Source organism: Meriones unguiculatus, chromosome 4, assembly GCF_030254825.1.
Source record: "Meriones unguiculatus strain TT.TT164.6M chromosome 4, Bangor_MerUng_6.1, whole genome shotgun sequence".
Lineage (NCBI taxonomy): Eukaryota > Metazoa > Chordata > Mammalia > Rodentia > Muridae > Meriones > Meriones unguiculatus.
This window is the reverse complement of record NC_083352.1, coordinates 17,065,664-17,078,532: the sequence shown is the minus strand read 5'-3', so window position 1 is coordinate 17,078,532 and position 12,869 is coordinate 17,065,664. Positions and strand designations below refer to the sequence as shown.

Sequence of the window (12,869 nt, the reverse complement as noted above, 5' to 3'; positions counted from 1 at the left end):
TGTTTGTGCAGGGTAATTTTTCAGTGTAGGCACTTAGACTGTCTTAGGATTGCTTTCATTTATATCCCACAGGTTTTATGTCATGTTGTCATTTGTGTTTGATCCAATAATTGTACAGTGTCCTTCTTGATTTGTTCAAGGACCTGTTCATTGTTCAATAGTGTTTTTTGTTTGTTTGTTTGTTTTTAACTCTCCCATTCCATGTGTGTTCTATGGTTTCTCTTGCTGTTGGTTTGCAATCTTAACTCCACTGTGATTTTAGATAAGGAATTATTTTAGTTTTCTTCTTGTTGTTCAGACTTTGTGTCCTAATATATGATCTATTTAAGAAAAAGTTTCCTAGGCTGCTGAGAATAATGTGTTCCCTGCAGTGCTTAGATGGAATGTTCTGTAAATGTCTGCTACATCCATTCAATCTGTAGTGTCATTTAGTTGAGATATTTCTCTATTTACTTTTGATTGAGATGACCTGTCCCTTGGTGAGAGTAGAATATTGAAGTCACCATTACCATTGTTTGGGGATCAATCTGGGACTTTAACTATGGTTGTTCTTGTGTCATGAAGTTGGATGCACCTGTGTTTGGGACACGTCATGTTTAGGACCACAGTGTCTTCTTGGTGGGTTGTTCCCCTAGTCATGTGAAGTGGGCTTCTTTATCTCTTCTCACAGTTTTGGTTTGGAAGTCTGTTTTGTCAGGGATTAGAACAGATAACTACACGTTCATTAGGTCCATTTTCTTGGAATTCTTCTTTCCTTCCTTTTACCTTACAGTGATGTCTGTCTGTCTGGTGATCTGTTTCTGGGAAGCAGGAAATAGATGGTTCATGCTTCATGACCTAGTAGTCTATGTCTTTTGGCTGGCCGAATTGGGATCATTAGTATTCAGGGTTATTGAGAGGCATGTATTGATCCCTGCCATTTTGTTAGTCTCACAGTGTTTGGCGGCCCCTCGCCCTCTGCTTAGTTACTCTAGTGTGGCTTTTCATTTCCCACGGGTGTGAGGCCAGTGCTTCCTGTGTGGCGTTTGCTCCCTCCTCTAGGCAGCTTGGTTTTGCTACTGAATCCAGGTGCTGCCAGCCGGGCTTCTCAGCTTCCTGTCTGGGTCCCTATAGAGGGCGTCCCTGAGGGAAGTTCATGTACAGACCTTGCTTCTCACAGGACAAGCGCCTACTTTGGATTCCTGTCACTGTTCTCTTTTACCCAGTGCCAGTGGTGAGGCTTGTAATCCACCATTTTACCCAGAAGTCTCATATCAGTTGTTTAATTCTTTGCATTGTGAAGTGACCAAGAAAACCTTTCATTTCCTTAAGTCTGTATTGAGCATCTTTCCGTCTTTATTAGGCGCATGCATCTTTTTTCCCTGAGAGTCTGTGTTCATAGTTTCCTGTCTGGTCTTTTTTAATTGCCAAGTTTTAGGTCTTCTTATATATAAAGAATATTAACTGTTATTTAAGTATGGTGGTTTGAACAAGAGGCTCATATATTTAAATGCTTGGTCCTCAGTTGGTGGATCTGTTTGGGAAGGATTAGGAGGTGTGGCCTTGTTGAAGGAGGTGTGTCACTGGGGGTGAGCCTTGGGGTTTCAAAAACCCATGCTAATTTTGAGATCTGGATCAATTCACAGCGTTCTCAGGCCCGATGAAAGGACAAAAGGAACTGAGTTCTGTGTGTTTGCCTAAGGGGCAGACTTGGAAAGTTCCCGTCTGGGCCAGGGCCTTGAAAGAGTTAAAGTTTGGGTTCCTGGGAACTTGGCTTTTCCCTTTAAAGAGACTCGAGTTGTCAGCCCAGTGGCTGCTGTGCGCTTGTTTCTGACACACTTGAGATTTCTTGTGTTCCCCTTGTGCAGTGCTGTTTGATTAGCTTCCTGATGAATTCGTCCTGTTGTATGATACTTTTCTGATGACTTTATCCCATTTCTCCCCTAAAAACAGTATATAAGATGCTGAACTTCTTAATAAGCTTGCTTGTCATAAGCCATCAGCTTTTGTGAGACTTTCTGGTCCCAGCTTTGTGTCTTTATCTTCTCATTCCTGGTCCTTCCCCTTAGGATCCTGTCACTGAAAAGCAACCTGGTCCAGGTCACAGCACTCCCAGTTTCTGCTTGCTCTGTATCTCTCTGTCCCTCCCTCCCTTCTTCCTTTTTTCCTTCCCTCTCTCCTCCCTCTCCCTGCTGCCATGCTCCCTGTCATGACTCACTCTCTGAAACTGTAAGCCCAGTGAACTCTTTCTTTTATCCGTTGCCTTGGTCAAGGTGTGTTCACAGCAATGCAAGAGTACTAACACAGTCTGATGTGTCTGCTAATGAAATGATCTGTCATTGATGTTTTACTATAAACATTTTAACCTAAGGTCTGCTCACCTATGGCAAGCTGTTTTCTGGTGTATTCACTCCTGTTTGGTTCCATACATCCATGAGAAAGTCAATCTGCCAGAATACAGTTCTCTGCAGGACTGGGGATCTTCCTTAAAGTAAATATGCCAGCTGTGTCATCATAGTTCTGTGATCATGCCTAAACTGCCACTAAGAAGGAAACCGAGAAATCCTTATCTGTGAGACTTGGTGGTGAGACGGAGGTTAGGGATGACTGTCCTGTAGAATTTTCTGTACTTCTTGGAGTTTTAATCACATAAATGCATTTCCCATTTTAAAATGAGTGGAAAATTGTTGGGGGGATAGTATTTAGAGATCCCATGCCTCTGAAGCGAAAGTTTGGTGAGTCTGTGCACTTTCCCGAGCCTTCCGTGTAATTTAGTGCTGTAGGCATCATAAGAAAGTTTAGCAAAGACCTGAACTGAGTGCAGTGGGACGCAAAGCATGGCTGAGCAGCCTTGGGCGACCCCTGTGTTCATCCTTCTCAAACACTTCCTGTCCAGTGTGGAAACCTGTGCGTTTTTATAAGTGACTTTTATTTTGTATATATGGGTGTTCTACATGTGTGTGTGTGCCTGTGACGACGTGGATGCTTGCTGCCTGCAGGGCTAGAAGGGGGTGTCAGGTCCCCTGTGCTTGGAACTGCTGACAGTTGTACATGGTCGTGTGGCTGCTGGGAATCGAACAAGCAGTGCTCCTAACCACTGAGCCATCTCTCCAGCCCCCTGTGTATTTTTTTAAGAATGGTAAAAGTAGCTTGATATTTTACTGTAATATGTAATATAACATTTTCAGAGATAATTCTTTTTTAATCTATTTCAATATTTAGGGCTTTTATCCATTTTTTATCTGTTACAAACTAGAATTACTAGAACCTTATAAAATTATAATGATTAGTTTTTCATTTGTCATAGAAATTCCTCTATCATTTTATTACTAATCATGATATTGGAAAATAAAAGCTAGCTTTTATTTTAAAATAAAATATTTATTTATTTATTTTTAAAATGAAACTGTTTCATTTTATGTCACTTTTTTTTTTAAGACAATGTCTTACTGTAGAGCCTATTTTGGTCTCAAATTCATGGTTGTCCTGCCTCAGTTTCTCAAGTGCTGGGATTACAGATGTCCACTGTCATATTCAGCATGTGTGTGTTTTTTTGTTTGAGCAAATTCCTTTGTGAATATTTTCCTAAGGTCTTTATTTCTGTACTCATATCAAAAGATAGATGATAGTTTAATCTTTTTTTTGGCCTCCATATAATCTTTGTCTTTTTAATCATTAATTTTATGTTATTTAGTTAATGTTGCTCATTTTCTATATTAAAAAAATTTAATATTGGCATTAATCATGCCTTGAGAGTTTTGATGGGTCTAGCAAGCAAGATGAGTCAGTAGGTAGAGATGACTGCTCTCACCACCAATGGCCAGAATTCTGTCCCTGGGGCAGAACACGTGTGTGCACACACATATACCAAATCAAAATGTGATAAGATTAAAAATAATCCCTCAATGAAATAATCATGATGCTTATCTTTTTTTCCTTGGAATTTTTAATGTGTCCAGTTTTTCTATATGTCACTCAATTTTTTGTTTATCTTTTTTTTCAGATTTGTAGGAATTTCCAGTGTGTAAATGCTTCTGTCCTGAATTACGACTGTGACATTCAGGAAAAATGCCACGGCCACGGGGTAAGCAGTGTCCCCTTTAGCTGTTCGTAGTGGCAGTGCGTGGTGATGGGCCCAGGGAGGATTGATTAGATGAGGCATCTCTTACGTGCTGGAAGGATTTGTTCAAGTCAGCAAATGTTTCATTTCTCTCTCTGTCTCTCTCTCTCTACACACACACACACACACACACACACACACTCACACTCTTAATTGTTGGGTGTGGTGGTACATGGCCACAGAGTGAGTTCCAGTCTAGCCAGTGCTACACATTGAGATCCTGTCTCAAAGATTTAGAGAGAGACAGAATGAGAGACAGACAGGGAGACAGACACACACATACTTGCGTGCGAGAGAGAGAGAGAGAGAGAGAGAGAGAGAGAGAGAGAGAGCGTGCGCGCTTGCGTGCGCGCGCGCGCACACACACACACACACACACACACACACACACACACACACGGAGGAGTTACATGGTTTTGTATGAATTTAGTTCTTTTTAGTTTCCATTCTGCAGGTAATTCAGAGCATACTCACAGTTAACATGGTACTTTGCTTGTCTTAAAGGTATGTAATAGCAATAAGAATTGTCACTGTGAAAATGGCTGGGCTCCCCCACACTGTGACACCAAAGGATATGGAGGAAGCGTGGACAGCGGCCCGACATATAATGGCAAGTACACGGCGGGGTGCGGTGTGGCCTCCAGCTGCCCTGGGCGTCAGGCAGCCCCTTCCTTTCTTCACTTGCCATACCAGCTGTGCATTGACACTTTGCTCACTGTGTCTCCTGCACCACCTGCAGACAGTTCTGGGGTTCATTTTAGCCTCGTTTCTTGAAGGGTTTTGCCTGTCCTTCGATTAGCCTCTCCTCTGGCTCTCTAACCTCCTGGGTTCCTGCTGAGCACGTGCAGCTAACACTGGTGCCTTAAAATTAAGGCACTCTCCTTGCCTCTCTTGCTGTGCTCTCTCTGTTCTCCCAGGACTGCCTCACAACCATGTGCCGCTGTAACTGCTTTTTAAAAACATCTTGTTTTTATTCCTGTATAATATAAGTTCCCGCTGAGAAGATGACGTTTCTCCTCTGCAGCAAATGCTCGGTGGAATAACTGGCTCATGGTTTAGTGTCGCCAGAAACTGCCAGATCTTCCTGAAGTGGCTGCCGCATTGCGGTATTGTAGGCGCCATGTGTGGTGGTTTCAGCTGCTCGTGAGCGATGGCTGTTTGGAACATCACTGCAATTCATTTACTCAGCCTCTCCCACAGTAGCTGATCCTGTTCTGACTCCTGTCGGAACGCTTGCCACTGTCAGTCTCACACTCTCAGCAAAGGGACATTGCATCATTTCATACATTGTCATCAAAGGTGGGGTGAGCACAGGGCAGTAAGATATTTTAGAAAGAGAAAAACCATATTCATATAATATTTATCGCAGTACATACATGTTGTAATAGTAGTTACTGTTAGGCTCTCACTGTGCCAGCATATAGACTGTCACAGGTGTGTATGGATAATTAATGCACAGTAGGTCTTGAGGTCTGTCTGTGGTTCCAAGTGTCCCCTGTGGCTCTGTGGAGCGTCCAGCCTCTAACATGGCCAGTGTTTGTCACTTAAGCCATTCTCAACATGCATAGTGATGCTCAGTTGTGCCTTTATGTTGCATTCTTCTACTTATTGCTGATGCTGAACCTCGTTTCTCTGCATATTTGTCATTTGCAGGAACACATCTTATTTAATGTTTAATATTTTCATCAAATCTTTGCTTTTCCAATTTTAACAGTTCCTTGTGTATTATGAATACACATCCTTCGTCAATATATGCTTGGTATATCTATTTTATTTTTAAAGTTTTATGTAGATTTTTGTTGTTGTTGCTGTTGTTTGTTTGTTTTTAAGGCAGGGTTTCTCTGTGTAGCCTTGGCAGTCTTAGACTGGCTTTGAAAACCAGGCTACCCTTGAACTCACAGACATCTGCTTGTCTCTGCCTCCCGAGTGCTGGGATTACAGGCATGTACCACCTCACCCAGCTTATAGGTTTTTTGTTTTCTTTTGTGTTCCAAGACAGGGTTTCTCTGTGGAGCTCTGGCTGTCCTGGAACTGGCTCTGTGGAGCAGGCTGACCTCAAACTGCGAGATCTGCCTAGCTCTGCCTCCTGAGTGCTGGGATTAAAGGTGCGCGCCCCCACTGCCTGGTAGCTTACAGATTCTTTAAACTGAAAGGTTTTTTTGTGCATGCAGGTGTGCATGTACATACACACACAAGCACAACACACACGTGGCCACACTCTCTTTCCAGTGTGTGCATCTTGGGGACTGAGCTCAGGTTTTCAGGTTTGGTATCAAGCTCCTTTACCTGCTGACTCGCCTCACTGGCCCCTTCTTAAAATTAAAAAGTGTTCAGTGTAATTGTGTTTGTGTGGCGGAATGTGCCACAATGTGTGTGTGAAGGGCAGAAAACAACTTGTGTGAGTAGGTTTCCCCACAGAGTGGGTACCTGGAATCCAACTCAGGTCATCAGATGAGGCAGGAAACGTACCTTTGCCCAATGATCCACCTCTCTGACAGAAGTAGCTCCCCCTGTGGGCACAGGCAGGGATGCTCACCACTGTGCTAACAGGAAGTGACTTACTTCTTCATGTTAGTAGACAGTGGTTGTAATATTTATTGGTTTCACCATGACATTTCTATCCATGGTTGCATTGATACCTTGTTTCTGATTACCCTTTCCTACTCTTCCCTTCTTCCCTTTTTTATTACATTTTCCCACTTACTAGTTTTCATCCACTCTGAAAACATCATCTTTTTAAGAAACATAGTGAATGAAATAAAACATTTGAAGCTAGTTTTTCTGTTTTTATTTTATTAATGCAATGATCTCCAATTTTATTTTCTTACAAATGACACGGTTTCATTTTTCTTTATGGTGGAATAATACCATAATAATACAAATACTCCATTGTGTGTATTTACCCAGTTAAAATTATTCATCCACTGATGGGCATTGAAGTTGGTCTATACCTTGGTGTAAGCAGAGGCACGGTGAAGCCACTGAGCCCGACGAGCCCGACTGCTGTGTGGGAAGAAGAAAGGTTTATTGGGGACCAAACGTCAGGGCTGTTTTTGAGGGCAGAGGACAACAACGTGACGGGAAAAGCCTGGCCAGTTTTAATGGGACAAGTAGTGTCAGGTGTGTGAGCAGTTGTGGGCCAGAATAGCCTGGGAGCTAGAGTAGCTGGAGGTGGGGCAGAACAGTCAGGGAGTTAGTGTGGGGACTGATTTGCTGCAGGCTGTATTAATGGGGTCCTGTATACCCTTTGCTGGACCTTGTTGACTGTAGGGGAAGGCAGGGGAAATAATGGCTTTTCCTGACAAACAGAAACCATTTCATTGGATACTGAGGAATGCTTGCCTGAGTGTCTTTTCACTCAGTAGCAATCCTTCTGTTTACCTAGTCAGAACTCTGAGCTGAGCCCAGACTGTCAGTTAGGACATTGTCAGTGGCCCTGCCATTTTGGGGAGCCTGTTTTGGACCTTGTGAATAACGTCACGATAAGCATGGATTTACACGTATCTCTGTTATGACGCTGGTTCTTTTGGCTGTATCCTTAAGAGGAGTACAACTTGATTATCTGTTTATTCTAATTTTCAGCTTTTAAAAAAAGATTTCCACCAACAGTGTATATTGTTCTTCTCCTGTCCTTTTCATCCTCAGTAGCATTCATCATTTCTTGTTTCTTAATTGTCATTATGACTAGGGTAAGGTAGAATCTTAGGGTAGTTTTAGTTTGTATTTCCCCAGTGACTCTTGAAAAAGTATTTTGCTAATTTGCTCATTTATGGATGGGATTGCTGTTTTTTGTTTAAGTGTTTGAGTTCTTCCTGTATCGTGGATGTCAGTCTCCTGTCATGCATCCTATAATTTGCATATCCACTGTGTTATGTAAAGACTTCCTAGTTTGAAGTAATTCCTACTGATTAGTTCTTACTTTTATTTCCTGAGTTATGGATTCCTCATTAGGACGTCTCTATGATAGCATCTTGAAGTGCTTCCTGTGTGCTTCCTCCAGTAACATCAAAGAGCCAGGCTGTACATGAAGGTCTGTGATAGTTTGTGAGTTGACTTGTAGAGTCAGGAGACAGGATATAGTTTTAGTCTTTATGCATGCAAACACCTGCTTTTCCATGCTGTTTACTGAAGCGGCTGTCTTTTCTCTAACACAAGTTTCTGTTTCCTGCATCAAGATCCGGTCAGCTCTCTCTGGGTTTATTTCTTGGATCCCTGTTAGTTGATGTGCCCATTGTACTGCCAGCATTGAAGGAGTTTTTGTCACTCTGGGCATTTTAAAATTAAGTACTGTGAATCTTGCAGCATTGCTCTTTTCTCTTAGAGCTGTCCTGTCTGTTTGAGGCCTACTATGTGTACGTGAGTTTTCAGATGTTTCTCTGTTTCTGTGTAGGGTAGCACTGAGACTGCGCCTCCAGATGGCTTTGGTGCTGGGTTATTTTAACAGTGCGTGATTAGGGGTTGGGAGGTGGTATCTCTTTCAGTTTCTTTAGTTTTGACCTTTTCTTTGCAGAAGTCTTTTACCTCCTTGAGTAATTTCATGCCTTGGTTTTTATTGTTGTTTGTTTGTTTGTTTTGTTTTTGGGGTTTCCATGAATGGAATAATTTCTCCCATTAATTATATTGATCTCATTATTAATGTTTTAAAAAGCTCTGACTTTGGTGTATTGATTTTTAATTTCTTTGTAGATTTTCTCATGTATTGAATTTTAAATGCAATTATCTAATGGTGCAGCTAAATTTTAAAAATTGTTTAAAAAATTCTAAAACAAACAAACAAACCACAGGGTGCAGTGGCACACACCTGTAATCCCTGCACTCAGGAGGTAGAAACAGGAGGATCTCTGAGTTCTAGGGCAGCCAACTCTACAAAGTGTGTCCAGGATAGCCAAGGCTACGCATAGAAGCTCTGTCTCAAAAAAACAAAACAAAACAATAACAACAACAACAAGGAAAAATCAGTTCTAAGATGGTATGGTGGCATCGTTGGAAGTTTGTAGTGTGGATAATCATATAGCAAATAGGAATAGCTGAGCTTCTTCATTCCTCTTAGTATTTTTCATTTCTGTTTCTCTGGCAAAAATTTCCAGTACCATAATGAATAAGAAGGCTGAAGGGTGAGTGAGTACCTTTGTCATGTTGCTGACTTTAGAGGAAGTGCTTTCTGGTTTTCTCCTTTAATGTGCTATTGTGGTCCATATATCATTTATTATATTATTAATATGTTGTTCTTCCACACAAAATTTATCCAGTGTTTTTTTCATGAGTGATATGTTGAGTTTTTTCTTTCTTCAGGCTGTGAATCTGCCTATTCCTATTTATTTCATTGTTGGAAGACTTTTTGTTACAGCTTTAGATTCAATGTTTGTGTTGACTTGTTAGATCCTCTTGTTTTAATTTGGAGAGGAGATATGTGTCTATAAACACCTGACAATTTCTTGTAGATTTTCCTTATAATTGGACTTGTAAAAACTTCTCTAATGCTCTTATGGATTTCAGTGGTGTCTGTTGTAATATTTCCCTTTCAACTAAAATTTTATTGATTTTTTTTTCTCTTGATTTGTCTAAAGGTTTGTCAGTCTTATCTTGTCATTTACAGTTATGATCTGTAATGCCACAGGCAAACGACAAAGATGGGCAGCATATTTCCATGTCATTGTAGATAAAGCTAAATCTCTGATATATTTATAGCAAGCTTGAAAAAAATAGGAAAGAAGCAAACCAAATATTCAGTATAAAGCATGGAAAAGGCTCAACTAATAGAATAAAAATGTAATTTAAAATCATATGCAATACCATTTTTTTACCTTCTATGTTGTGAAGAATGCCAGAATTTTGGCCTTGTAGGTTAGGCTATGGAGAATTTTTATGTATCACTTGGGAGTGTACCAAATTTTAACTATCACTGTAGAAGACAGCGTTATAACACATCTAAGAAAGGATGCATGCATTTCCTTGACATAGGACAAATCTCTTGGGAAAACTATTCTGTAGTCACATTGGAGTCCATATTCTCTGGCCTGTGAAGGAAGTAAGTTAACATTTCTTCATTACCAAGATGTTGAATAAACAACAGCACATACTAGAACCCATAGGAAGGCTCTTGATGGAGCAGAAAGACAGGAACAGGTGAACAAAGTCATGTGTCAGGAGTGTTTGTTGATAGGATGCTGCTGCTTATGTAACAAAGGACTACCAAGAGATGTATTTTGTTCTTCCTTATATTTGCATGAGGAAACTCTAGAAGATGGAATAAGAAAACTGCTAACGTGAAACACGTACAATTACCTGGTTTATGTAGAGAGCATTGGCATCTAATGTAATTGACCATGAGTGTCAATTTTATATTTCCAGCAAAGAGCACGGCACTGAGAGACGGACTTCTGGTGTTCTTCTTCGTAATCGTTCCCCTTGTTGCGGTTGCCATTTTCCTCTTCATCAGGAGAGATGAACTGCGGAAAACCTACTTCAGAAAGAAGAGATCGCAAACATTTGAGTACTTAGCTTTTCTTTCTAACTTATATTAAGTACTTTAATTATTAATGAGCTCTCTTAGAAGTTGACAATCTTTTAAAAATAGGGTTCTGTGATAGCTTACAGTTTTGTTTTTGTTTTTTTTTTTTTGGATGTGATGAACAGGGGCGAAAGGTGGTGGCCAACCAGCCATGATGGCATAGGCTTGTGATATAAACACTTGGGAGGCTGAGGCAGGAGGATTTTGAGCTCAAGGCTGGTCTGGAAAACTTAGTGAAACCTTATTACTTATTCTCTCTCTCTCTCTCTGTCATGCACACACATACAGAAATAAAAAAAATAAAGAAGAGAGCATGGTGGCCAAGCCACCTCTTAGGGCAGGCAGGGAAGAGCTGTGGTGGACCTTAGGGCTCATTTTGCCTTACACTGATTTCTGATTATTACAAGTAGAATTTAGGGCTTGACATTTTATATAGATTTTCTAACTAGAGATTATTAAAATGTGGGATAAAGGTAAGACAAGTGTTGGGAAACTTCCATGTCTTCCTTTAATGCATCAGTTCTTACATAGGAAGTTTGAAATCTCAGCTTTGAAACCAGATTTTAAGAAATAAGTTTTGTTGGGAAAGGTGTTTATAGTTTAGACACCTGATACCTTTTAGTTAGTTTGAACTTTCATAAAAATTCATGTCAAAAGTCACTTCCGATGTATCAAATCAGTACTTAGCATAAAGGGCATTATAACCAGATCTGAGTTCACGTTCTTTGTCGGTAGTTTAGACTGAAATTGACATAACTCTTTGACCCTAGGCTTACTTCCTATAAAATGAGAATAATAACATTGCCTATCTTATAGGAGTTTTAAAGATTAAATGGGGAAATATCAGCAAAGTCCAGGGCAGTCATATGGTTCTATTATAGCTGTGATAATGATTCCAGATGTCTGCACAGACTTTAGGACCCTGTTTGTCCCTTACTGTGTTATGCTTTAATGGTGTGTGCTGATAGCTTCAGAGTTGAAAGTCTTCTGCCCTTCCCTTCGCCTTCCTCCTCTCCCTCTCCACTCCTCCTTCTCCATGGCCATCACAGTTCTGACTGGCCAGTCCCTGCAGACTCTGTATGTGTGCCTTAGTTTCATAGTGAGGGCAGTCTGCCCGGCCAGCCCGCTGGCCCCCTAGGGCTGAGCTGCTGTGGTTCTAGCCACTGAGCTTCCTGAGTTCTAGAGTGCTTGCTTCTGATGTGGATGCAGCCTCAGAATTTGCTTTCAGTTTTCTTTGATTTTAAGAAAAATTGAGGAGAAAAGTTGGAATACTGATCTGATATTTCATAGTTTCTTAGAATTTTCAGGTTATTGAATTCTGAAATGGGGTTAGGAATCCTTTCTGTTCCCACAAGGACGAGATTTGTGCGAGTGCTGTTAAAAATATGGAGACCTCAGCTGCCCCTCTGGTTGTCACCACCACCACCAGCCACAGTTTTATTTTGCATTAAGGAAAATTGAAGTTATATATAATGTGTCCTGTATAAATGTTTTAACATGAAGTAACCCAAGTAATCGTGTTTTTCAGATCAGATGGCAGAAATCAAACAAACGTCTCCAGACAGCCAGGGCCCCCAGGCGTCTCCAGACAGCCCGGGCCCCCGAGTGTCTCCAGACAGCCCGGGCCCCCAGGTATCTCCAGACAGCCAGGGCCCCCAGGCATCTCCAGACAGCCAGGGCCCCCCAGTGTCTCCAGACAGCCCGGGGGTCCTCAGCATGTTTCTCCAGTTGCCCCATCCAGAGACGCTGTAAGTTTAATAAAAACTGTCTTTACTCCTGTGTTCAACCATGGTACATTGAAGACACAGAAGGGCACTAGCAGGGTGTCTCTGTGGTAGGGCCTTGCATACACACAGCCATAGGTTTCCTCTTCAGAGATGAAAAGAAAGATTAAAAGATGGTTACGTAGCTTCAACATAGATAACTCTCCTATGAATTGGTGAATATTGTCAATGGCGCTCAAATTAAAGGAACAAGCAGAGTCCTGGCTCAGAGGATGTGAGAAAAGGCCTCAAGTTCTCAGAGTGTTTTGCCTCAAAATGAGGACTGAGCGCCTGGGTCTGGTGCTTTTCTCTCTGCCGGTACTTTCTGGTTTCAGCACCTGGCGTCCCTGAGATGTGCTATCAAAGACGCGGTGCTGAGCTCGTAGGTGGGCCTCATCATTTCCGCAAGAGACCCCTCATCACCATGTCTGCTAGTATTGTAGAGTGTTAGGAAGGGGCGTATGTCTGCTGATAAGCAAGCTGTGATACAAATTTC

At 41.4% G+C, this 12,869-nt stretch overlaps 1 protein-coding gene across 1 annotated transcript in view; it reads left to right on the top strand.

The window, feature by feature from the left end:
* Adam9 (ADAM metallopeptidase domain 9) overlaps window positions 1–12,869 on the top strand; it is a 69,513-nt gene that overhangs the window by 51,033 nt on the left and 5,611 nt on the right. Inside the window, exons 17-20 of the mRNA XM_021657377.2 lie at window positions 3,983–4,063; window positions 4,604–4,709; window positions 10,451–10,592; window positions 12,139–12,358. Of these exons, the coding sequence (XP_021513052.1) occupies window positions 3,983–4,063; window positions 4,604–4,709; window positions 10,451–10,592; window positions 12,139–12,358 (549 nt within the window). The remainder of the gene's footprint in view (window positions 1–3,982; window positions 4,064–4,603; window positions 4,710–10,450; window positions 10,593–12,138; window positions 12,359–12,869) is intronic.